Source organism: Macrobrachium rosenbergii, chromosome 13 (genome assembly GCF_040412425.1).
Source record: "Macrobrachium rosenbergii isolate ZJJX-2024 chromosome 13, ASM4041242v1, whole genome shotgun sequence".
Classification (NCBI taxonomy): Eukaryota; Metazoa; Arthropoda; class Malacostraca; order Decapoda; family Palaemonidae; genus Macrobrachium; species Macrobrachium rosenbergii.
In genome coordinates, this window is record NC_089753.1 from 15,507,357 (window position 1) to 15,532,254 (window position 24,898).

The following is a 24,898-nucleotide window of genomic DNA, read 5'->3' on the forward strand; positions in this document are numbered from 1 at the left end:
TGTTCTAGTATGAGTTCAACAACTGCATCAGCTTGCTTGAGTTGCATCATCATTTTAAGCATCTGCATTATTGTTCAATATGAGTCATCGTGAGAAAGACTTAAATGGAAGAGGATACATATTAACATATCCTTGCAAGTGCATAAGGTGAGTAGCATTTTTATAATGACATAAGTGTTTTATTAACTGGATTGGTTTTATTTATGCACTCGGGCCATCCTCGCTTCAAAAACAAAAATCTACATGATGCACCAAGACTCTCAGGAAGCAGATCCAGTGCTCCTGATTCAAGCGATCTTTTATGCATTTTTCAGAAGATACTTTATGTCCTTGTCAGAACTGTACTTACTAATTCATGTAAGGCATTGCAAGCTTTCTAACCAAATGTATTGTAACCTCTTCCTAATTTGTATATAGAATTTTTAACCATTCGTCGGGTGTACGAAAACACATCTGACTGTGTATAGACGTCCCCCCGCTTTCGTATAATGTCAAATTCTACTTTTCCGCTCGCAAGAGTTCTTGACCTGTCAGAGATTTTGTATCAATAAATTACAATGCACCTTGACTCTGCCTCTTACTCGCCGCTCGTTATAACATTATATATTCTATGTAAAAAATAAAATATTCTATGTATGCTGTAGTGTCATAGTACAAGTAGACCATGTGAATTCCCTCTCTCTCTCTCTCTCTCTGACACTACATTGTTAATACAGTATTGTACACTAAAAAGGGTTTATTGTATTTTACTGTTCTACACTGTATATAATTTGATAAATAATCAACTGTCTACACTAAATACAATATTAGTAAAGTTATGGCTTAGAATACACTACAGTATCAGGACTTATGGTTTGGGGAGTTGAGGTGTTTGCAAATTTTAAATTTTCCCCCTGAATCTAAGGGACAGCTGTACATTCAAATTACCCTTGATGACCTGGACAGTAATTATCTACCTGGTGAAGACAAACAAATACTGTACAGGTACCCATCCTCAAATTCATGCCCAAACTATTTGAATATTGAAACCTTTTTGAATTGCAGGATTCCCTGTTGTATACAGTAACATTATTATTATAAGGTCATTTAACCAGACCAGAGTACAAAACGTCTGATAATACAGAGATTATGGTTCGCATAACAAAGGTCTAATAACAGAATTACATTTCTCACATTGTAAAATGAGTCCTACCAATTAAGATTTTATATTACCTGTACAAACACATCAAGGTAACAGACCCCAACTTAAGCTTTTGTACTTATCTGCTACATTATTAGGATTAGATTTTACTATGCCATCATTTTAGATGTTATATAATTTTAGACAAATCTCTCCAATTAAATGTTAAGTGTAGAGTACATGTTAGATTAGTGTACAAACAATGTGGAATTACTGTTTGTTGTAGGATGTCCGGGAAATATTAGGCTATAATATACTATGTATTGGCTTTGTTATTTAATAGACTTTTTAGCTTATCAGAAATCCAGACCCTCAAAGCATCTCTTAAGTTGAGGTGCTACTATTATCATTATTATTGTTGCTATATGCATTTAAAGCAGACCTATCTGTCCAAGTTAAGTTAATAAGACCCTACAAGTTGCCTGCATTTTGTGTGGAAGGTTGAATCAACCTCATTAGTTTTATGAATGATACAAAACAATTCTATAACAAAACAACTTGAATCTATACTCATCAAGTTACACTGACAAGGGAAGCACACTCAAATATATTAACTTTCTATGACAAATATAGTACAAAGGTTGTATTAAGATGGCAATACTGACACTCTTATAATTTTTAAAATCACATGCATTTAGCTATAAGGATAATGTTTTCTAGCTGTTCAAAATTTTTAATACAATAAAATTTTCAGGAGAATGTTAGCTATAAAACTACAGGCAGACCTCAGAACTAAAATTTATAAATTACAGAGCTGGCTTGTTGGGCTTGATCTTATGAAAAAAAAATTGAGGATACCTTTTCTGTGATAAATAGATTAACCAGATCACGATTTTTAACATTCTTAACTCTCAGAGAACTGGCCCAAAACATTAATTTTTGATGAAATATATTAATCTTATTTATTATACTATATTACAACTCAAAAATATATTTGGATAAGTCTGAGAACATTTCTTTACTTGATTTGTACTGCTATAGAAAAAGTACTGGCTTATGGCAGGCTAGTGGGGGCTCCTCAAATTCACTTGCCTACCAACAATTAACCACTGTGTAACAATTCTTCAAAGACCATTTCTGGCTCTCACTGATGAACACACTTACTTTATATAGAAGGCAAAGGTTTATATTTCCATACGAACAACTACCAACAAGGGCAGTATGAGTTAAATCACGAATCATGTATATGTTATTAGTGTTTAGTAATGTTCCATCTGAAACAAATAATTCTGTTGACTGGAGAATTTCGACAAACCCTATACTAGGCCTATCCCACACAACTCAGCACAGCTTATTGCCTTTGAAATTGAGTTTTCCTATACTTTTAGATGAAGGAGGTGCTTTTGTTTATTGGCGGTCACTTATTACCTTTAATGGGGACCCTCTGGGAACAGGGAGTTTTGGGTGGGGTAAAACACAGGGAGAGAGAATGTTCATGTTATTGTTATGATGGTCACCCTGGAATGATTCCGTGCATATGTTCAAGAAGGGACTGGCTAAGGAAACCTATTATAAAAGGACTATACTAACCTAACCTAACCTAACCTTATAGGCCATGTTACTTTAATCAGAGTCTCTGGTCCCCGTTTATCCCCTCATCCCCTGGTGAAGGAAAACTCCACTTTTTACCAAAAGTTCCCCTATAACACTGTGCATCCGCGATAGCATTCCAGGATGGCCAGCACACAATAACATATCGGTCTGAGGTTAATTACAGGTTATTGCAGTTAACTGCCAAAAAATAATGGTAAATGCTTGATAGGCAACCAAAATACTATAGAAAAACTAAATTTCCAAGGTAATAAGTCATGCGGAGTTATACTATACAGCAGTTCTACCCCCTCTTGGGATAATGACCTGTAAAAACAAGAAATTAGAATGCTTTTCTCAAGCGAAAGATGGGCTTTCTCATCACTTGCCTACGACATATAGGCAAACAATATGCGAGGCAAAATGCTACCTTGTGGCAAACTATGCATGAGCCAGCCCACTTTGTTCATCAGTCTGCAACTTTCTCAACCCATACCACAACCCTAGGTAAGGCTAAGGTCAGTGGGCCTAACCTACCATTCGTGCAAATCATGCAAAGGTGTGCAAGCCTATCAACTTCTTAAATGATGAATAACCACATTAACCAAGCCTAACCTTTCCACGAACGTTGTTAACACAGCAAAAAGGTTTGTTCATTTAGTGAATCTGCTGCACAACAGAAATACAATTGGGTTTAATGCATGGGTATGGGGTCCACCCTGATTCGGTAAGTTGTAAAGGTTTTAGTAGGTTAGGGTTTGGGTAAAAATTAGGCCTAGTTTTTGCTACGAATAAGTGCTCAACTACGAAATGCGGGAGCTTCAAGCTCAATGAAAGGCAAAGTTACTGTCAAATGATTACGAAAAACCTATGGCCTAACCAAATCTTTTTGGTTATTTTTTGGAAGACTCCAGCAACCTCCCACAATTATAATTTATATTTTTCTTGGGTAAAACACATCAAAACAAAAAAATTTCCTCAATAGATAACCTGCACAAATGCTTAATAACACAGAAAAACATTAATCAAATATTATGACTTATAAGGTAGAATACTGGCCCCCCTACCCTCCATAGCTAATATGGCAAAATTGTAAGCAGTAAACACCCCTAGGCTATGTTAGGTTGGTATTTTTAGGTTCTTTATGTGCCCTATCATTTCTAGCCAGTCATTTTATGCAAAAATGCATGAAAATTACCTTTTTCCTTCCAAAAATAGTATTATTTCATATTTTTCATGCAAAAAATGCCAGCCTTCCCCGGCAAAGTCTTCAAAAATATTACCTTTTTCCTTCCAAGAAAAAAATTACAGTTTTGCCTCTTTCAAGTCATTTTATTAATTTTAGCCCTATTCTGTAAAAAAATACTCATTCTCAGAAATGACTAGGTAAAAACCATGTAAAACTATACCATAACTCCAAAGGATGTATTATCTTGGAAATTGAATTTTTCTATAGTATTTTGGTTGCTTATCAAGAACTTAATGTTATTATTTGTCAGCCGACTGTAATTAACGTGTAATTAAACTTAAAACTGATTTTTTTTATACTGGCCATCCTAGAGTGCTATTGCACATACGCAGTGTTCTAGGGGAACTTTTGGTAAAAAGTGAAGTTTCTTCACTGAGGGGTCTGGGGGTAGAGCCCCTGACTAAGTAATATGGCCTACTAAATTAGGTTAGGTTAGGTTAGGTAGATTAGGTTAGTATAGTTCCATAACAGGTTTTCTTAGTCAATCCCTTCTTGAGCATATGGCTTCCTAATAACTTACGCATGCGCGTAACCATTCAATAACAGCAACAAGTCTGGTCTTTCTCCCATCTTTTCTTTTCCCCACCCAAAACCCTGTGTTCCCAAAGGGTCCCCAGCCATGTTGGATAGAGATATGAGGTTAATAATAATTGACCGACAACAATGCAACACCACCACCTTCACCAACAATACTAAAAGTAGAAGAAAAATCAGTTTCCAAGATAATAGCCTATGCAGAGCTGTTCTATAGTTTGACCCAAAACCATAACCTGGCTACCATTTATTGCAAAACTGTCATATCATAGAATACTTAAAGACCTACCTTAAAAATCCATCGAATAATTTTCTGACCTCTGTACAGTTAGTCTAGTTACAAGAGATCACTTAGATTTAAAATGTAAGCCAGACTTGTTTTCCAGAGATGACAAGCATGGTGTAAACGTCTGTTTAGTTTTGGCAGAAAGATCGTTGTTCAAGGGTAGACAAAGATCACTGGATTGACATTTTCTCACTATAGAATATTATGGGGTGTAAATTTGGCCAGGGTGCAATTGTCACTCAGCGTCTAATGTTGTCACATTGATCGAATCAGTTGAAAGTGATTTATGTACATTCTTGCATACCTATAAATCTTAATATAACAAATGTCTCCAATACACAGCTGTTTCTTTTTTCTCAATGTTCTAGAAAAGAAACATAGTCATAGCGATGTGTTAAGTAAATTTTACTTTTAAAGGACGGTTCATCTTTCTTCATCGCCCATTATAATCTTATATGAAAATAATCGTCAAAGTAATTTGACATACAACTGCATTGGCAAAAAAATATATTATACCTTTATATCGCACCACAGTATCATACCACTATATATAAATAAATTCGCTTCTCATCGGGAAAAAAAGGAACATATATAACTGTAACTCTAAAAGAACGACAAACAACAGTAATTCTGTAATACGATAAATATTGGACACAGGAAGGGCCCGATCTTAAAGGTGGCTTAGGTTTTTATTCGCTTTAAAACAGGCAGAAAGGAGGATTTTGTTGCTGTCATATATGCAGAAAGGGAGAATAAACTTCCCCATACACTCACTCTTGCGGACTTCCAAGTGGGGCGTTGTTAGGAACCCCTGCTTGTTGTGAGTAGACCCTTTGCGTTTCTCCACCACGGTTTGCAACCCATCTGTTACGTTCAGTAACGCTCTTCACTGTTCACGTCAAGAGGGCCAGGATACTTACTGAAGAACGTGATACACCACTTATTTTGTTCCTTCTACGCTATGCTGCAATAACAGTTCTCGTTTCTGAGCCGCTACAAAATGATGGAAATACGTCAAACTCCAATAACTGTTAAGAAGTTGTGCATGCCTAAGGAAAACGGTGGTTTTTTCCAAACAAACTTTACTTTATAAAATTTTATTCCAATAATGTCCTTCTATGAAGCCAGATGGAAAACTTTAAAAGTAGTTTGATTAAATTCCATTTTATCACTCTTAAATTAACAGCATTGCACACAGCAGTTAACATCTTACCCTAGGTATCACTATGAAACTGTAAATATATTATACACATATATTCATAATTTCACATACTTTTTGTGAAATTGTACGAAGATAGGTTCTTAATGTCAAGTTCGGAAGACTTACGTCATAAAATATCTATTTTTCTTGTGGGAACAAATCACCTTCACCATTATCAATAAAGTTGCTATTTACATCAACAATTGTCTCGTTAGGGATAACTGCTGCCACACTCGAACTCAAAGCCGCTGGTGCAGGTGCTTGTCTCTCGCCAATTACGTCACTGGAAACGTAATTAGCTTTTTCCACAGCCTGAGTGAGTAACTTTTGCAGGTTGTCGGTGTTCTTACGTGGAACGAGCGCCATCAGCTCGGGATCTGGCGCTTCGTCGCCTGGTCTTGCATATCCCATGTGCTCTTCTAAGGAGTAGCCGTAGAGGTCGAAGTCTAGTTTGTACTTCTGATACAGCTGAAGCACTTGCGACAGGGTCAGCTCAGAATAGTACTGGCGTCGAATTTCTGGGGTCATCGTGTATTGCACATAATCCGTCGTATTCAAGGAACCAAGACCCGCTTTCTTCCACGCCCACTGCACATCATGCCATAGGGTTTCATAATGGGTGATGACGTTGTAGGGTATGTGGCAAGGGGTGCAGCGGCGTGTCGCAGGTTGCCAGGCCTCCTCCATGTGGTTCATGTCCCTTGCCAAAAGAAACCTGACGAATTCTTCAAAGGTCGGAGCTTTTCCGTGACCAGGTGCCAGACGGTAACTGCGAACGATGCGACGCCCATAATGGAGGTATCCATGGGGATTCCTTTCAGGATCTTCCAGTAGATACCTGTACGATGCAAGAAGGCGATCTAGAGGGTGGCGGGCCATCAATAACGTAACGCTCTTTGACAGAACTGACGGGTATTTCTCCCAAGAACTCAAGTATGGAAAATTGTGTCTAGCAATTGCAGATGGTGGTTCTTGCAAGTGCAACAAGTGGCGATCATCAAATTTTCCAAGAAGCTGCAAGAGGCGACGGGAGAGCCACTGTATTCCTGTTCTAGCTATGGGGCAAACTGCCACGTGGTACTTTTCAGATACCAGCAGTGCTTGGTACAACGGAGTTTTGGGCAACGTTGACAACGCTGATTTTTCCTCACTAGTCACGTTGCTGTTCTCGCCCTGTGCCCAGAGGCCTATATTCCATCTGAAAAAAAAATTTTTAGTTTCAGGAGTCTTTTGTTCACATGCGTTACTCGAACTAAAATAAAAACATTAACAATATATTAGAAATAAACCTTCAGATATTAATTCGAAACAAAGTTTACGAGAACTTTGCAACTTCTGAAAATCAAATTAATGTTTTATGCCGCAATAAAAATGATCTCGCTGACTAAACAAAAATAGGAACGTCTGCCTCAGCATAGGCGGGAAAAAGGAATAAAGGAAAAAAAAAGCTTTCAAAGACTCGGGGAAGAAGGAAGCTATTATTTCTACTGGAACATGCTTAAAAGGAATTTATATACAAAATAACTTCCATTGGAATATGAGAGTTGAAATAAGTCGAAGAATTTGAACTTTAACTATATTTTCCACATACAACATTAAAACTGAATCCAGTCGTGGAATTCAAAAGTCAGCCGTGATAGACCACCACTTGGGACTTGTGTGTACCTCGTACAAGTCTTCTGCAGGATGTCAAGACGACGCTGCTGTTCTTCCCTCAAGATATCATCGTCGAAAGGCGGGACCGGGGTCGTTGTGGTTGTCGTGGTAGTCGAGGAAGTGCTTCGGGAGGGCCGATGGCTGCGGCTGAAACCCCCTCCGAACTTGGAGGGTCCTCGAGCACTGGACTTCCATGCTGGCACTCCTCCAGATCCTCCTCCTCCCCCTCCCCCTCCTCCTCCTCCTCCAGTCGGAGGTCGATGGGTTGAAGAAGCGACTTGAGAGAAACGCCCTAAGTGTAGTTTCTTCTGGAACTTCAGCATGACACTCTGAAAGTTGAAAAGGCGTATCAACCAAACCTGTCATAGTTTCGTTGAGAAAAGAAGTGCTGCTAAGACTATTCTGAACCCCTGTCACCACGACTGGCATGAAATGTGTAAAGGAAAGTTAATACATCTAAATATACACCAAGATAGATGCATTCCCATGCTCCATCCTGTTCCTATATGTACATTAATTTCTTGGAAAACTACACACACACACACACACACACACACACACATATATATATATATATATATACATATATATATATATATATATATATATATATATATATATATATATATATATATATATATATATATATTATATATCATATTTTATCCGTGACGTTTTATTTTATTCGTAAACATTAAGCTATAAATGTCATTTAATTTCCAATTCGCTCTACCTCGGAAATAACACCAAAGGGGAATTACAATAATAAGTGGTAGTCACCTGGTGGATCGAACACCGACACTGATTTCACCGAAGAGTTCTCTCACTACTGGGCTGTCAAGAGAGATATAAGTTGATACTCCGCAGTACACATGCCCGTCATGTTTCAAACGTACCAGCTGGATGTCATGGTGGGGGTGGATTAATGCCGATGAGTATAAAATTGCTGCACTCGACGAGCATATGTAAGGCAGAAGCGGTATCAATTCATATCTCTCTTGACAGTCCATTGGTAAGAGGACTCATCACTAAGGTCAAAGGTAGTTGCTGGAGGTGGTTCGACTCCACCAGGTGACACTACCACTTATAAATTATAATTCCCCTATGGTATTATTTCAGAGGTAGACCGATTTGGATATTAAATGACATTTGTGGCTTAATGTTTGTGAACACACACACACACACACACACACACACACACACACACACACACATATATATATATATATATATATATATATATATATATATATATACTGTATATATATACCCTGCTATTCACACACACACACACACACACACACACACACACACACATATATATATATATATATATATATATATATATATATATATATATATATATATATATATATATATATATATATACTGTGTATATATACCCTGCTATTCACATTTGCATTAAAATCTTGACAAATTATACAACTACAAGTAACTAACACTATCCTATAATGTAAATAAAGTAATCGTTTTGAAGATTCACTGTAAAGATTTGTAAGACACACATTTTCCAATTCTGGCAAGATCTAGCCGTAATATACCACAGGATTGTCCCTAAATGGATATAAGCTCTAAAGTTAGTGACTGGAACAAAAATACATTTTGCTCAAGTACTCCTGTGATACAATCCATCATGATAAAGATCTGTGAGCATATAAAAGAAGCATGATATTGAGATTGGTCTTTCTGAAAACATAGTTGTAACTATTCAATCTTCCATTCTCCAAGAAACCAGTCTACCGCTTCTTTTGCGGTTAAACTTCATTATTTTTCTTTCTTCCTTCTTTTCTATTAGGCCTATGATACATAAGACTGCAAGTCCTAAAGGTTATGAAAAATCCTTATCCTCAGTCTTAGAGAAATGAATGCAGACTTGCACTCAACATAATGCTTTAATCTAGTCCAGGCTTAGAGGACAGGAACATAGCCAAGAACACGTGCAACTTCTACACAAATATGCATGCGATTACTTGCCTTTTGAAAGAATGAAATTACTGTAACTAGTGAATTTCGCAGCCGGGGGACAGACGGAGAAAAGTCAACATACCTTGAAATGTTCTCCTTTACATTTCGTCAGACTACTTCTTGGGATGGAATTTTTTAAATAAGAAAGCAAGGGGAGAGGTGGAACACCGTAACTCGAAGATAGAGAAAAGGAATTTCATAAAATCGGACATTTATCTCATCAAAATTTCATCACCATTTCACAAAAGAATTTTGGTCCAAGTAATCAACATGCATCATTTAAGACAATTGGCAACCTATAGTTGGGGGTATGCTCACAACGATGAATCTGATATCTAAGATTTGTAATGTTATGGAACATTCTTGCTTCCCCGTAGATGACTGATTAAAGAATGTTATTCAGTGGTATGGAAATAACTTGAGCGAACTGATAAATATTTAATTTCACAATTGTTGACTTCTAACTCCCTGTTACGGCTTTGTTACGGTTGTGTGATCAGAAGGATGTGTCTGCTCGACAATAAGCTGACTGCATATTGAAAAAGAGCAAGTTAAATGATTAAGGAATAAAGAAGGCAGGGAAAGCCATATCTTCCTTGCTCCCATATATACCTTTCTGCTTTTCTGATGCTTATAAATCAGTCACTTTGTTTAATATTTTTTACCCAACAGTGTTGTCATCTGGCCATAAATGCATTTAGATAAGGAAAAAAAATTTAAATATCGATAAACTGTAGTTTACTATGCTATGCTCCGTTCTGCTATGTGGGATTCCGATGTTATGTGACATCTCGCAAAATAACTGGATTACTCATTGCCTCAACGGAGAAGACCGAACGTGCATGAAAACAGTTATATTCATTACATTTACAAATAGCAATATTTACGTCATAGGTAATGCTGACAACGGTCTCACACAACTAAGGAATGCAACCGTATATTAATTACCATTAACGTACAGACATTCTACATACAAGCACACACACATGTATATATATATATATATATATATATATATATATATATATATATATACATATTATCTTGTACTGTAATCTAAGAATACACTGTGAACATAAAAAGGCACATAAAGGCATTATATACATGCGGCAACCATATATTTCGGATACTCCTGATCACATATTTCACCAGTGACCAGGAATACAAAAGTATTCGAAATATATGGTTGCCACGTGTACATTGATTTGATTTTATGGGACTTTTTATCTTCATATATATATATATATATATATATATATATATATATATATATATATATATATATACATATATATGTGTGTGTGCATAAAAACAAAGTGCGTTTGATTAAAATGCTAATCATGTGACAGTTACAATACCAAAGAAAATGAGTACGTGGGCGAACGCTATTCTCTCCGGGGTAAACACTGTAGCTAGCGGGCGTCAGCTTACCTGACCCATATAGTGGATGAGACATATGATGACGATAGTCTGCAGCAAAGCTGGCAAGTTCTTGTTCAGCTTCCTTATGATCCCTGGGAACACCATTGTGAATTCCGATTCGCTCTGTCGAAAGAAGTTTAGGCAGTGTCAATTTCAGATCAGAAGGTGTTAGTCTAAATGGATTTGTTTTAAATGCTTTCTTAATATTAGTGGATTCTCCTTGATGTATTCTTATTAAGTACTAAATTAAAGTAAGTGTGCTTTGAATGTTGTAAGTTGGTTTTTCTTATACTAGTTTAAGGTGAATGTCTGAAATTGTTACCTTAAAGTAAAAGGAAGTTGGGGAAACTTTTTTTTTACTAAAACCAATGTTATCAGTTCGTTATTTTGTAGCAGCTTGATACAACAAAATTCAATATTTTCTTATTTAATTTGATATCCCATGCTAAATCATCCAATAAACACAGCTAGGCTTAAAATTAAGTGGTATCTTTTCAGTCCAGCCTTATTACGAAATATTGTCAGCTAAAATAATACTTTAAGAAAACTTACTTTCTTCCGCTCTCGTTTCATGTACAATGAAATTATAACAAAATAACTTCCTGGGATTTTTAATAGCATTAAGGTATCATAACAGTATAAAACTTAATTATTCAAAAATGGCGTTTAACCTCCAATGAGTTAAACGAAGAATATCTGCGATTTCTTATCTTTCTGGCATATCAGCAAGATGGGTTAACCATATCTTAGCTTTTTCGCAAGCTCTGAAAGCTTTACACACTCTCACATAGAATAAGGAATATCCGCCTTACCCTAAATACAGGATGGATTCAGAGCGACACTAACGAATGCTAAAAATCACACGTGCTTTTAGAAGCTTAGAATTAATCACATCTACTTCATAGTTTTAGTCTAAACTCAGAAAATTCCAGGAACACTTTTCAAAATAACGGACAATCTTAGACTGAATACCAACACCTGCTTCTGCACAAATGAGGAAATTCCACCCCTACTTACTTGCTATGGAGAAGGGAAAATGCTCATCGAAACATGCAAACACAAATCATAGGAAATACCATCCTATCACCACTTCACAAAATCCTCGCGAGTCACTCTGCATTCATCTTTCTATCTGGAATTTTCATCTTCTTTTCAGTTATTTCCGCTAAAACGCGAAGATAAACTTAAGCGTGAGTTTTAAGCTGGCTCACTTCATCGTTGTTCACTCACTTCTGCCCGTGATTTTCAAGTCATTCTACTGACGCTTCCTACCTTCAGGAGGGCCTTTCCCTCGAGATAGTCTCTACTTGTTACAAAAAGACTTTCCCAACCGGCAATTTCCGAAGCGTTTACACGGGACGTTGCAGCCGAACTGGGATCCTCTGAGCGGCAGTGGGTCAGTGGACTCACATACGTACTAACGCACAAGTCACTCCGTTGCCCCAGAGCTTTCGGAAGATAACGGGCCAAGGAAGAGATCCAACACAGGAGACATTGTCTCTTCTTCCTTTCCATTCTATAAAAACTATAATTATTTCTCATCTGCTCAAACGTTCAATGAGGAATCAAAACCCGTGTTAATTAAAGGCTGGCTTAATCTAACATCTAAAAATGCGTCTCCAATATGACAGATTTAAAGTAACTGTTTCAAAAATAAGTTAGAGAGAACACCGATAAAGTATCGTTTAAAATGGGTATAAAGTTTGCATTCATCGAGAGATGTGATATCAGGCATAAAATATCCGTACTTGTAAGGCTAAAATTTTTTATAAATTGCAAATTCTTCCGTCAACATTCCGACCATCAAATAGTTTTTCGTCTTTGTCTTGAGCAGATACCACTCCTAGCTTTTACTAAAGATCGCAGTGAACTGGAATGAAGATTTTGTCATTATTATAATGATAGAAATTTTTAAGTGGTAATGCATGTTGCCAACCGGCAGCGCGCCACACGGTTCTTTAAAAACCTGTCATAAAAACAATTCAGGGCGTTGAACTCTCCCAGGCCGCGCCAAGCTGCATCCTCAGATGAACCAGCTACCTGGAAAGGCAAGTTCTGTGGCGCATTCGACTTGTAAGAAAGTTTCTATCTTGAATAAGAAAATATTTTTATATTCGATCACATTCAAGATCAAATGCTTATCAGATTCATAAAAATACAAATTACAAACACTTCTGTCCGAGTAGGCCGTGTTTCGTGACAAACGTTGCAAACATATTAAACGCAGAATGTTCTTACGTCTTCCGGTTCCCGAAGCGAGTTACCAATGAGCACACTATCATTCTCATTAAAACAGATATTACGACCTAGATTACCAAAGTAACAACTAAAACTAAAACACAATGCTTTTATTTTCATCCTTATTGAAAACTATACCAAATAAGAATAAATAAACGTTTGATAACTGTAAATATAATCTCGTTTTTAGCAACTCAAACTCGTGTTCTTGACCTCTATGTAAGCCTTGAAGTTATTCTGGAATTCACGCTGAAAAATTCTACAACCTTTTTTTTTTCTTCTTACTCCTACGCTTCTCTTAAGATGTTATTATAAAATACTTCTTATCACGAAAAGATCCTATTGAATGAAATAAAGGACTGAGCATATTCCACTGTCTCCTTGCCAATCCGGCGCTATAGGATATCACTCATCATGGAGGATATGGTCCCGCTAGTAAGAAATGTTTGTCTTATTGTTTTCATTGTTATCGTTTTTGCATATCTTTTCTGTTATGCTTGATGTCACAGAGAGTCTTAGAATAATGTCGCCCTGGTTTCAAGACAGTACAGAGGAAATCACATGACATTTAAAAGGAAATTAACATGGTCTTGGCAATCCTCCAGTACCGTTACTTTGTGAGGTCGGGTTGAATGTCTCAGAAGCAATTACGTGACCACTTTTGTTAGACGCGACTTTGTAAATGTTTGTGATGCAGAGGTTACGCTCCTATTAATGTTTACGTTCGTTCGTGTAGCATTTTGGAGATGAATTCCGGTAATCGTAAATATGGATTGAACCTGCCTTAGGACAAACGAGCTGCCTAGTGAAAGAAAACATTAAAACTCCCTATCCCACTGACGAGAGGCTTTGATGATTTATAACTTCTGGTCACTGTCTCATTTTCCAATCTATACTATGGACTGCAAATATTCTAATGCTTGAGGCATTATGAAGTGGTCAAAATTTTTATCAAATATCGATTAAAAGTTCCATAAGATTTGGACAGCCCTACCCAAGATCGACTAGTTTTGTAGGTCACACTGAATACTGGACTATAGAAATCATTCCGGCATTAGCGTTTACCAAAATTGTTCGGTGAATAAATGACTTTGTTTATAGCATTAAGCAGCATGTTTTGTTTATTTGCTGTATTTCTAACAGTTTACGCTCCTAATAAAAATCTTTGAAATCGACGACAAATGTAGCCTATAATGTGTATTTTTTTTCCTTAACGGAAGCACCAGCTGTAATGAGAGAAAAAATTACACTACGTGGTTAAATGGCTCCAGATTGGCAGTTCTTCATATTTTAACAATTAACGTACAAATCCATCAATGAACAGCGTTCTTTTAAAAACGTAACCTACATCAGGAGGCAAGTATATGATCACCTGAGGCAAATGAAGGATAATCGTAAATACTGGCCAGCCTCATGATGAAAAAAAAAGCAACATATCAAAAGTCATGAAAAAAAAGAAAATAAATGTTCCGAGAGCTGAAGCGATCACCAAATGACGATGGGGCAAAGCCGTTGGGATGGACTCATGACTTCTACCGTTACCCAATCCAAGCAGGTTTGGCCCATTTTCTATATCCCAGTCTTGAAGCGGACGCCAAGAGAAGAACTAGGACCGTGCGAGTACGCGTGAGTTGTATCTCCTTCCAGGAATAAACGGTAAGTTTAACCTCTTGATTAAGAATGAACTACGCGGATAAGTGCGCTTAGTTGATGCTCAGAACTTTTCATTCTGAAAAGTTCCTTATCGTCGAATGTGTTACAGCAATGGCGATTCAATTGTCTGATTCTGTAGTGCCATCTCACGATTGGGTGTCCACAACATTCCTTTCCAGAGAGAAAAGGCGTGTTTAAGGCTAGAAATTAAATACACAGTTTAATACGTTTAGTTGATTTTTAACAGCTTCAGAAAATTCTCCGCCGTTGTGTATACAGCTGTGTTTCTGTAGTGATTATCTCGGTTTACTTAAGCGAGTGAGCGGAAATCATCCCTTGTAGGCAAAATAGATGAGAAATTTCTATAAAAAGAAATGACATAAGAGAGTAACTGCATCTAGCTGATTCTTAACTGTTTTGTTAAGTTCTATACCGTTGGTTGTGATTGAATACAAAGTTATTTTATTATTCAATGCATAGAAATCTGTGGCCAGTCGAATGCGCCACAGAATTGCCCTTCCGTATTGTTTCAAATACCAAAATCTGTAGTTGTTTGCTCAACCATCTCCAGAGGGAGTATGGATTAGATCGATTACATTACTTTATTCACAAGAAAATTCCTCCTGACTCGTGAATATAATCGTGGGAAGCGAAATGCAAGTCATTACTCACGATAGTTCGATGACTATACGAAAGAAGTATTGTATTTAACACTGAATGCCAACATCCCGAAGCGTATTTTGCTAGATGTACAATGTATAGGATTCTAGAGAACTTTGGATACGGAGACTCATATTCGGTATCTTTTACTCATCGTCAGCCGGTACCTGTTCTGTTAAATTATTAAAGTAATATCAATACAGATATTGACTATGGTCTTTGAGAAACGATAGTCATTAGTAATACATGGAACTGGAAGAGCAGAACGTAGGCTGAGTTATATGTCCTTACAGTGGTATGTAGGGCAGGCATTGATTATGTAAATGGAGTTATTTCAACAAAATGTCAAAGGAAATATTTGTTTTGCCTTTAAACACGTGTATGTTATATAAGAAAAAATTAAGTAAATTAAATAAGAATAAGTGAAATTTTGAGTAATAACAAATTATAGTAATAATCAGAATTCATTGACGTGTAACTGAAAAGACTTCGGAATATTAACGACTGTAATTCATCAAGAGGTTCAGTAATCCTTACCGTATAAGTTAGAAAAGTTATAAACGTTGTAAGGAGTAATTTTACTGACATCTCCCTCCCACACCTTTATCAATGAATTCTGATTATTGTTTAAATGTCTACCAACAGTACGTTTTAAAGGATGATTTGAATAATGAGACCATTCAGAAGTGGATAAATCGAACATGACGTTGAACTTAAAAGGGTATAGTTCAATATCATAGCCAATTTTTAACCCGTTCAAACGCGGATGCTTGCTCTCTCTCTCTCTCTCTCTCTCTCTCTCTCTCTCTCTCTCTCTCTCTCTCTCTCTCTCTCTCTGTGAACAGTGGGGTTTGCGGCAACAACAAACAATATCAAAGGACCATACTGACAGAGCAATTTTGAACTCGGTGTAATCATCTGTTGCCAGGTATAATGAATGTCGCTAGCAACTAGCAGTTTGATTTTTTCTTCAACAACTAATTATAAGTTAACCTACTATTGTTTTCAAAATTTAACTATCTTTTACAATTACAGGATTATTATTATTACTATTCAAAATGAGCGCATTCCCATGCATAACAAGGCAAAAACACCATTACCGGGGTAAGCAAGCTATCAGTGTTAAGAATGGCCATAACTGAGGAATAAGAACGAAAACAGCAGAACAAACATATTAAAACGAGAACTACTATTTTAGTAAAGACCAACGAGACGTCTTTAAGTTCTCCCATTCTTTTTAGTGAGCCATTTCAATACAGCTGCCCCGGGCTCATCAAAATATAATGGAGAGAGACAGACAGACAGACAGAAACAGAGGGAGAGAGAGAGAGAGAGAGGACTGGACTGGGTAGGCAGCTGAGGGAATAACGGAGGGCAAAACAAGAAGAGGAAAGGAATATGAATATGAATTCTTGATGAAACTGCATGAAAAATGAATGAGTAGCCCATAAAGGGAGAGACATTTGGCAATAGATGACAAAGGCATATTATTGATGGCGGTGGTACTGATGCATGCATATATTCAGACGAGCGCATATAAAAATACGTACATTTCCACTCATTTGCAATATTTGTACACGTACGTTCATTATATATATATATATATATATATATATATATATATATATAATATATATATATATATATATATATATATATATATATTCTTCTTCTTCTTCACTGTATCATAAAGAGAAATTATCTGTATTTAAATAATGCACTCCACGCTACTGCTGTCCTTTTTGTTAGCGTGAATTCATTCTAAATGGTATTTATATATGAAAAGTAATCAGTCAGCATTAATTAACCTACTTTACTGTGATGTTCCTGATTTTCAGAGCAAAAATAATCACAAGGTTCAAGATTTAAGAAACACAAAATGACTTAACCTAAACTAATTTACAACATAAACGTTTTATGTGGCCTCGATTAACAAGCCAGAAGCTATCATTATCGTAATTTGACAACCGACCGTCAAGAAATCGGACGCAACCCAGACTGATAGGTTGCCAGGACACAGTAATAAAGCCTTTGGACTCATTAGCCGCAGGTTACTGTACAATTTCTTTTGGCAAGATGTCCACTGTTTTTAATTTGCTCTAACTTCTCTTTCAGTGTTAAACAAGGGCAAGTGGTTTACGCACAGGGTAAGTGCACATATTAGTATAATGTGGGAGCGCGCGCGCGCGCACACACACACACACACATACATATATATATATATATATATATCACGAATAATAACAGCATAATGAGAAAGTAGGAAATTCTTATAATGGAATCAAAAGAAATATGACCGATTATTTAATTTTTATTACGTCTAATGAAGCTCATATACATATATATATATATATATATAGCTCATATATATATATATATATATATATATATATATATATATATATATATATATATATATATATATATATATATCTATATATATATATATATATATATTATATATTTCTGACTCACATCAGGATCGAACCAGGTGTTTCAATTGAAACAAAGGCGCTGTCAACTGAATCACTACATGTTCGATCCCGACGTTAGTCAGAAATTTATTTCTGTTCCACATGTGATTGTTGTTGATAATATATATATATATATATATATATATGTGTGTGTGTGTGTGTGTGTGTGTGTGTTCTTAGCAAACATCTGTTTGAATTTCGATTAAGGAAGCTGACTTACCAGCCCTCTTGAAGTTTAAAATATTTCTGCGGATCTTAATTTGTGAAGCCTACATAAAATTGTGTAAATTATTATATTTATATATACAGTATATACATGTATATATATATTTATATATATCTATACGTTATACTTATAAGTATATATATATATACACACACACATACATGTAACCGTAAGTCTCAGCTAAAAGTCACCACCGTTAAATAACAAAGAGGCCCGGTGGAGCGTTCATGATACAAATAGGACAATTCCAGTACATCTTATTTCCATATAAGGTTCGAAATTAAATACCCGTCCCTCTTTCCAGCAAGTGATGGACAAGTGAGGACTTCCGACGACGAGATGAGATGAAGCCTCAGGCGTGAAAGGAAAAGGCGATGACCAGAAAGAAGTAGAAAGATGTTTCCGAGGTTGGGACGTCTGCCCAGACGCGTCGTGTTGACCTGCGTCTACGTTTATTGCCTCTTGCTCATCTATCGCATCAGTGACTCGAAAGAGGTGAGAATCAGGAAGCGCATTAGTGATTTTGTTATTAAACAGTATAGTAATAAGTAATTTTGCTCTCACTGATTTGTAAGTAACTTTGTTGTCTGTGATTCATAATAATTTTGCTATCTCAGTTTTTAACGTAATTTTTAATGACTGATTGATTCCAAACAAATGCTGGAACCTTCACTTATTTCAACGTATGGTTATTGCTTGAGAAACTGAAGAATAAATCACATATCGGTAGAGCTTCGCTTATTTTAACATACGTTCATTGCTTGAGAAACTGAAGAATAACTTGCATATCGGTAAAGTGCATAATATTATCACTAAAAGCTAAAAACAATGTTTTTGTGAAAAGAAGTACATAAAACAGTTCTAACTACATTTATGCGGTTAAATGTCAGCATTTTTCCTGTTGTTTTATCTGACATAAGATAATACAAAAGGAATCATAAAACACATCCTGCTATTGTATGCACCGAGTAAAAGTTTTTCTACCGTTTTCTCTTATCTGCTTAGGTTAGTTAAGGGCATTAAAAATAAAATACATATTCAAATAATAGTCACATTACTTCAAACTTCTAGTTTTCTCAAATATCTATCATCTGAAATTATAATAACCATCTTAATAAATTTCTATTTATTTTAAATGAATATTTAATAAATTACTACTAACGTTGAATCTGTATTTACCAGTAATTATATATCCAACAAAACTACAACAGCATTACTTTAAAATTTAATATTAAATCTGTTCATCACGAATCCCTACCTAATAAGTTTATAACATCATTATAGTAATACTCCGTCTATAACCTGAGTGAGTTACACTAGAAATGCTTATTGCCACTAGATTTGGATAGCTGCAGATGTACAGACATCTGTGAAATAAGCTGAAAGTAGGTGCAATTAAATACTCTCCTGTTGAACTGAATGCCTATGATTATTGCTGAATGAAAAAAATTACTGTTTCAATCATTATTTATTCTTTCTTGATATACTGAATTTTAAGTCTATAATTTTCCTCAACTATTTATGCCCTTTTTGATTACCTGAATAAAGTTCAACTACTACTCTATTATTCTTGAAAATCATCTCACTCATGTCAAATCAGTAATCACAACCAAACAGGCTTCTGTACCCTTTCATTTGTTTACTGAACAAGAATGTGTGCGGTTAATCAACAAAAGGAAAAACACATTTTCTGAATCTAATATGAAGTTTACATTTTTTTTTCGACATTTGTATATCAACGTAACTAAACACATTATCGGCAAAAAATCAGACGTATCGTAATTATCACAAATTGTTCTCCCGTAATGAAGCTTTCTCTCTCTTTAAGAAACATTCATGCCAAGAAATAACAATAACATAGAACAACAGCACCGTTAGAAGACCGTTAATTGTAACAATCGCGCCATTCATTACGAAAAAATCACTCTAAAATATTGGAAGGAATCGTGCACAATTTCCCACAGTAGTCTTGATTTGCGATGTACTATAAAATATGATAAACTAATTTAGCAACACACTACCGTATAAACTTATATCGTCTACGAAAAATCTTATACAAATTATAATGCCATTCTTAACATGAACACAATCCTTTGATGATATACTACTGCGGAAGTCCTGCCGTTACTAAGAAACATATCATTCCGCATATTTAATAAAAAAAATTTCTAACTTTCTTATTACGGCAGAAAAGTCCCGCACCGTTCTTCATGAACGTTAAGAATCCCTCAAATATTTCTGCAAAATCAGTATTTTTTTACCATAGTGTGAAATTTATACCCTTCGTATTGACCATTACAGCTCACAGTTTCTGATGAACCTATCAAACTTAACCTGTCTGACAAACATGGTTACTATATAAATTCTTGCCATTCTGCACCTATATAAATAAATAACTTTCTTTTTAATGCCACTTATTATTTTGCTCATTAGTTTGTAATATAGCTAAGTGTTTTTATTTCCTCATTGAAGGCAAGCTGTATTTACAACTGAATTTCATTACCCTTTGCTATATTCGTTACCTCACAACTCGTTTTCCGCATCAAATGAGACATGATTCGGTTTACACTTATAACTGCCTTTTTTACTTTAATGCAAATTATTTAAATGCATTCGTATATCTCTTGACTGAGCGTAGTTTTCTCTTATAAGCTACTCTTTTGTTTCTTTATACTTATCATGACAGGGAGCCAAGCATTTAAGAAATTAAAGTACGCTTATTGTAAGCACTGTATTTATCACTATTTGTGTTTCTTCTTTTTTTATTTTGTCATAATGAACTTCTTTTTTTATTTTGTTATAATGTACTTAAGTTGAGGCTCGTTATGTCGAGTTATTTATTTTTTTTGTTTTTTGTATTTTATATCTGTCAATATTAGCCTAATTTCTACACTGTACATCGTCGTTAAAACATAATTCATTATATACTCAAAGTCAAAGTCACGAGAACTGTACAGATGAACGGTATCTTAACTTGTGCTCACTAGCGCAGTTAGCATTGATTACAAGCAAAAAGCTTGTCTAATGGAAGTATAACCAAATTAAAGCTCTGTCTATATATCCATATTGCCACATTAAAATACTAGTAGCCCCAAATGACAACCTAATCAAATTTTAGCCACGCTAAGGCGCTACCCATCTCAAATTCATGCTGAAATTACAACCACATTAAAGTGCTATCATTCCCTAGTTCCTTCTTTATCAGTATATAACCATGTTAAAGTCCTTTCAACCCCAAATGGCTATTGAATCAGAGTACAGTACAGTGTATAACCTCATTACAGCGCTGTCTATCCCATATGCCTGTCTAATCAAATTATACCCATAATCTAGTGCTGTTTACCCTTAATACCCAGTTTAACCAGTTATGACCAGATTATCGCGCTTTTTAACCTAAAATGCCAACTCAGTCAAATTGCAGCTACAGTACATTGAAGGGTTACCTAAACCAAATTCCTACCACATAAAATCATACCGACATTAAAGAGTTATCTATCCACAAGCCTTACCCATTCAGTTATATCCACATTAAAGTCTCTCTATCCCTCATGCTTACCTATTCAAGTTACAAACACACTGAAGCGCTACTATCCTAGGTGCCTAACACATCACTTCTTAGGAATCTGAGACATAGGTTCCTGTCCTCGGTGAGGATGTAATATTTACATATTTTTATGAGGGAGGCGGACCTCCTCAACAGATTTCAAAACATACATTTCAGCATATATGAATTTACAGATATCAAATATATATAATTTTAGGTGTTTCTTATATGAACCCCTTTTAAATTTATTTATCTTTTTAGTTACCTGTTGAATTTTTATTACGGTGTCAATAACCTAGGTGTTGTGACGTCAATTTTAGCAGTCATAAATCAATCAATCATTATTTCCGGAACAGTACGAGAGAAAAAGGCTGGCCAACGTCAAGCAAAGCTTGAGGGAACGGGCTCAGCTGATCAAGGCAGAATGCATTGCCCATCCACCTCCACTGACCAAGACCCAGAAAAATGCCCAGGATGCAGCAGCTGTGGATGCCCGCTTGTCGGCCCACTACAGCAATATGCATTTGAAACTGGCGCTCAAAGATATAATATATGTACCCAAAAACAACATTTCCTGGTGCATTCTTCCAAAGGTAAGTACCGTGCATCTATATATACGAGTACAGATCTGGAGCTTCCTGGCCCTCAGTCTGTATTACAAATTTCAGATATCCACGAACATGCTTTGATGACTTCTCTATGCCCAATTTTTATACATACTTAGGTCTTGATAGTCTCTTCATGGCCGCTTTCCTTTTTAATATCATTTTTTAAGGTTTCGCTGATTTGACTAGCGTGATGTTGCTGTATGGCTGAAAAAATTCTCTGCACACGCTAAACACATTCTTAACCGTTGTTGCAACAGATTTTCGATTCGCTTTCGTGTGTGCCAGGATACATCGCTTGAACTTCCGACATTTTTTGCAATCAAAAACAAATTCAGAGTAGGCTGTGCTTATGTTAATCATAAAGCTTTATGACATTATAGCAGTTGAAAGGCAGTTTGATTATGAAAAAAAATTAATAACAACTCGGTACATAGCCACCACTTTCTTACGATAGCTATGAAAAATAAGAAAAAGAGAAAATACGTGTAGTAGCACTTCCGAGCTATAATTAGTACCAGTATTGAAAAATAACTGATCCCTTTTGACCTGCTGTATACTTGTGTGGAATTTGCGTTAAAAAGAGTAATTAATTTGACTCGTTTTTCTTGAGAGGTAAGATATTGGTTTCAGGTTCTGTCTGACAATCTTCTCTCTCTGTGCATTTACAGGAATGGGGAATGCACCCCATTATCTGTTCCATAATCTTGCACTTCAGTAGTACAATGAGTTGTATTGATTTAAATGCAGTGCAATTGCTCTTGTTTTCATTAGATATTTAACTTGTTAAGAAAACAGAATTCTAGATTGTTTGACTAATTTTTTCTTATTCCCCTCAAAAAAATCCTGAATTTAGCATGGTGTTTATTTACAATTACCAGCAATTGCTAGATTTATAACTTAGGGCTCATTAAAGCTACTATCGTATTAACTAACCAACTGCATAACCTTTTTAATGTTCCTTTACAGGTAGCTTCAACCTCATGGTCTAAGTCACTCCTCGAACTGGCAGGCTACACTGAAAATGACCTGTTGCATAGAGACAGACCTCTTCAGACCATTCTCAGAGACACTTATAAGTAAGGAAGCCTGTTTCCAGAATCTCTCATTTTTACGCTAATTCACTTTTGTTATAAGTTCTCAAGCTCAAGGCATTTGCTAATGAATTTCATTTAAGATTTGCACCGCACCCCTGCCTGTATCAGTTCTGACAAAAAACTGAAAGATTTATCGCTGAACTTGCATCACTTGAACTGCAAAATATATTTTATGCTCTTATCATTCTGTTACGTTATGAGTTGATTATGAGGTATTGAAAATATTAAACCTCGTGGTGTGCAGTTCTTATTATGTTCCTTATTGACAAGTAAATAAAATGATCAAGTACTTTATTTACACCACTGGCACAAAATCTTCAGCACTCATAGGGCTATCCTGTGAATGCTGAGGATTTTGGCTTAGCGGTGCTGTACTTTGCTGCCTTACACAAATTCATGTTCCGTACCTTTTATTTTGACAGGCCCGTTAAAATAGACAACATAAACAAAACGCTTGGGAATTCCGTGAAATTCCTCTTTGTGAGACATCCCTTCCAGCGTCTGGTATCGGCCTACAGAAACAAACTGGAAGACAGTTACAAGGAGGAAGACGGGCAATACTTCTACAACAACTACGGCAGAAATATCGTCGCGAAGTTCCGAGTCCACGAGAAGAAGGAGAACCAAAAGGTGCTAGCTAGTCAAAATGTCCAGGAAGACACGGATTCTGACCCTACAGACGCAGAATTCCGGAGGGAGCCAACTTTCGTAGAATACATCGATTACCTGATCAACACCGACGCCACGTCGTACGACGAACACTGGAAGCCCATTTGGCTGCAGTGTCACGTGTGTGACTTTGATTACGATTACATCATAAAATACGAGAATTTTGAAGAGGAAATTGGCATCTTCATCAACATCCTCAAAGATAACGGCCAGCTGCCCAGCACTTTTGCACTGCAGTGGGAAAATAGGGGAGGGACGAGTGCCAACGTAACAAGACAGTACTTGAAGCAAATCAGCGATCGAAAGCTGTGGAGGCTCTACGAAAAATATCGCCACGATTTTGGATATTTTGGATACACAATGGAAGACTACTTGAATTTATAATAACTATAAATTGTATATTTATAATTAACCATTTTTTTTAAATAAACGAAAAATATTTGTTGTACAACACAGTCAAGTATTTCATCTTATCTTCCTTCAAGTCCTTGCAGGAGTATTTACCGTGTGCACTAAACAAGTATTCCTAGGGAAATATGGCTAAGGTTTGACAAGGATGGTTAGAATGAGATGAGTCACTATTGTATTATAGAAAAGAAATCCATGAATTAGAAAAGGTAGTTCACTGCAGATACAGTCCAGCCTCTGATACCATTACACCTCTTCAAAGTAGAGAAGAGCGTGGAAG

The 24,898-nt window shown here is 36.0% G+C and overlaps 2 protein-coding genes across 6 annotated transcripts in view; one reads left to right on the forward strand and one right to left on the reverse strand.

The window, feature by feature from the left end:
• Positions 1 to 12,574, reverse strand: part of LOC136844925 (uncharacterized) — a 77,300-nt gene extending 64,726 nt beyond the window's left edge. Inside the window, exons 1-4 of the mRNA XM_067114275.1 lie at positions 12,317 to 12,574; positions 11,054 to 11,167; positions 7,646 to 7,965; positions 4,783 to 7,178 (exon numbers count right to left, since the gene is read on the reverse strand). Coding sequence (XP_066970376.1) covers positions 6,119 to 7,178; positions 7,646 to 7,965; positions 11,054 to 11,167; positions 12,317 to 12,559 — 1,737 coding nt within the window. The 5' untranslated portion in view covers positions 12,560 to 12,574 and the 3' untranslated portion in view covers positions 4,783 to 6,118. The remainder of the gene's footprint in view (positions 1 to 4,782; positions 7,179 to 7,645; positions 7,966 to 11,053; positions 11,168 to 12,316) is intronic.
• Positions 12,575 to 14,719: 2,145 nt separating this feature from the next.
• On the forward strand, positions 14,720 to 24,665 carry LOC136844918 (carbohydrate sulfotransferase 11-like). 5 transcript variants are annotated; one of them, XM_067114255.1, is made up of 6 exons: positions 14,720 to 14,938; positions 17,711 to 17,742; positions 18,600 to 18,790; positions 22,196 to 22,432; positions 23,414 to 23,523; positions 23,964 to 24,665. In XM_067114255.1, the coding sequence occupies exons 3-6, from the start codon at positions 18,692 to 18,694 to the stop codon at positions 24,592 to 24,594; spliced, it is 1,077 nt and encodes a 358-aa protein (XP_066970356.1). In that variant the 5' UTR covers positions 14,720 to 14,938; positions 17,711 to 17,742; positions 18,600 to 18,691; the 3' UTR covers positions 24,595 to 24,665. The 5 variants fall into 5 exon arrangements, with proteins under 5 accessions (XP_066970356.1, XP_066970357.1, XP_066970359.1 ...); XM_067114256.1 differs by lacking the exon at positions 17,711 to 17,742 and having other exon boundaries at positions 18,604 to 18,790; XM_067114258.1 differs by lacking the exon at positions 17,711 to 17,742 and having other exon boundaries at positions 14,720 to 14,908.
• Positions 24,666 to 24,898: the final 233 nt, after the last annotated feature.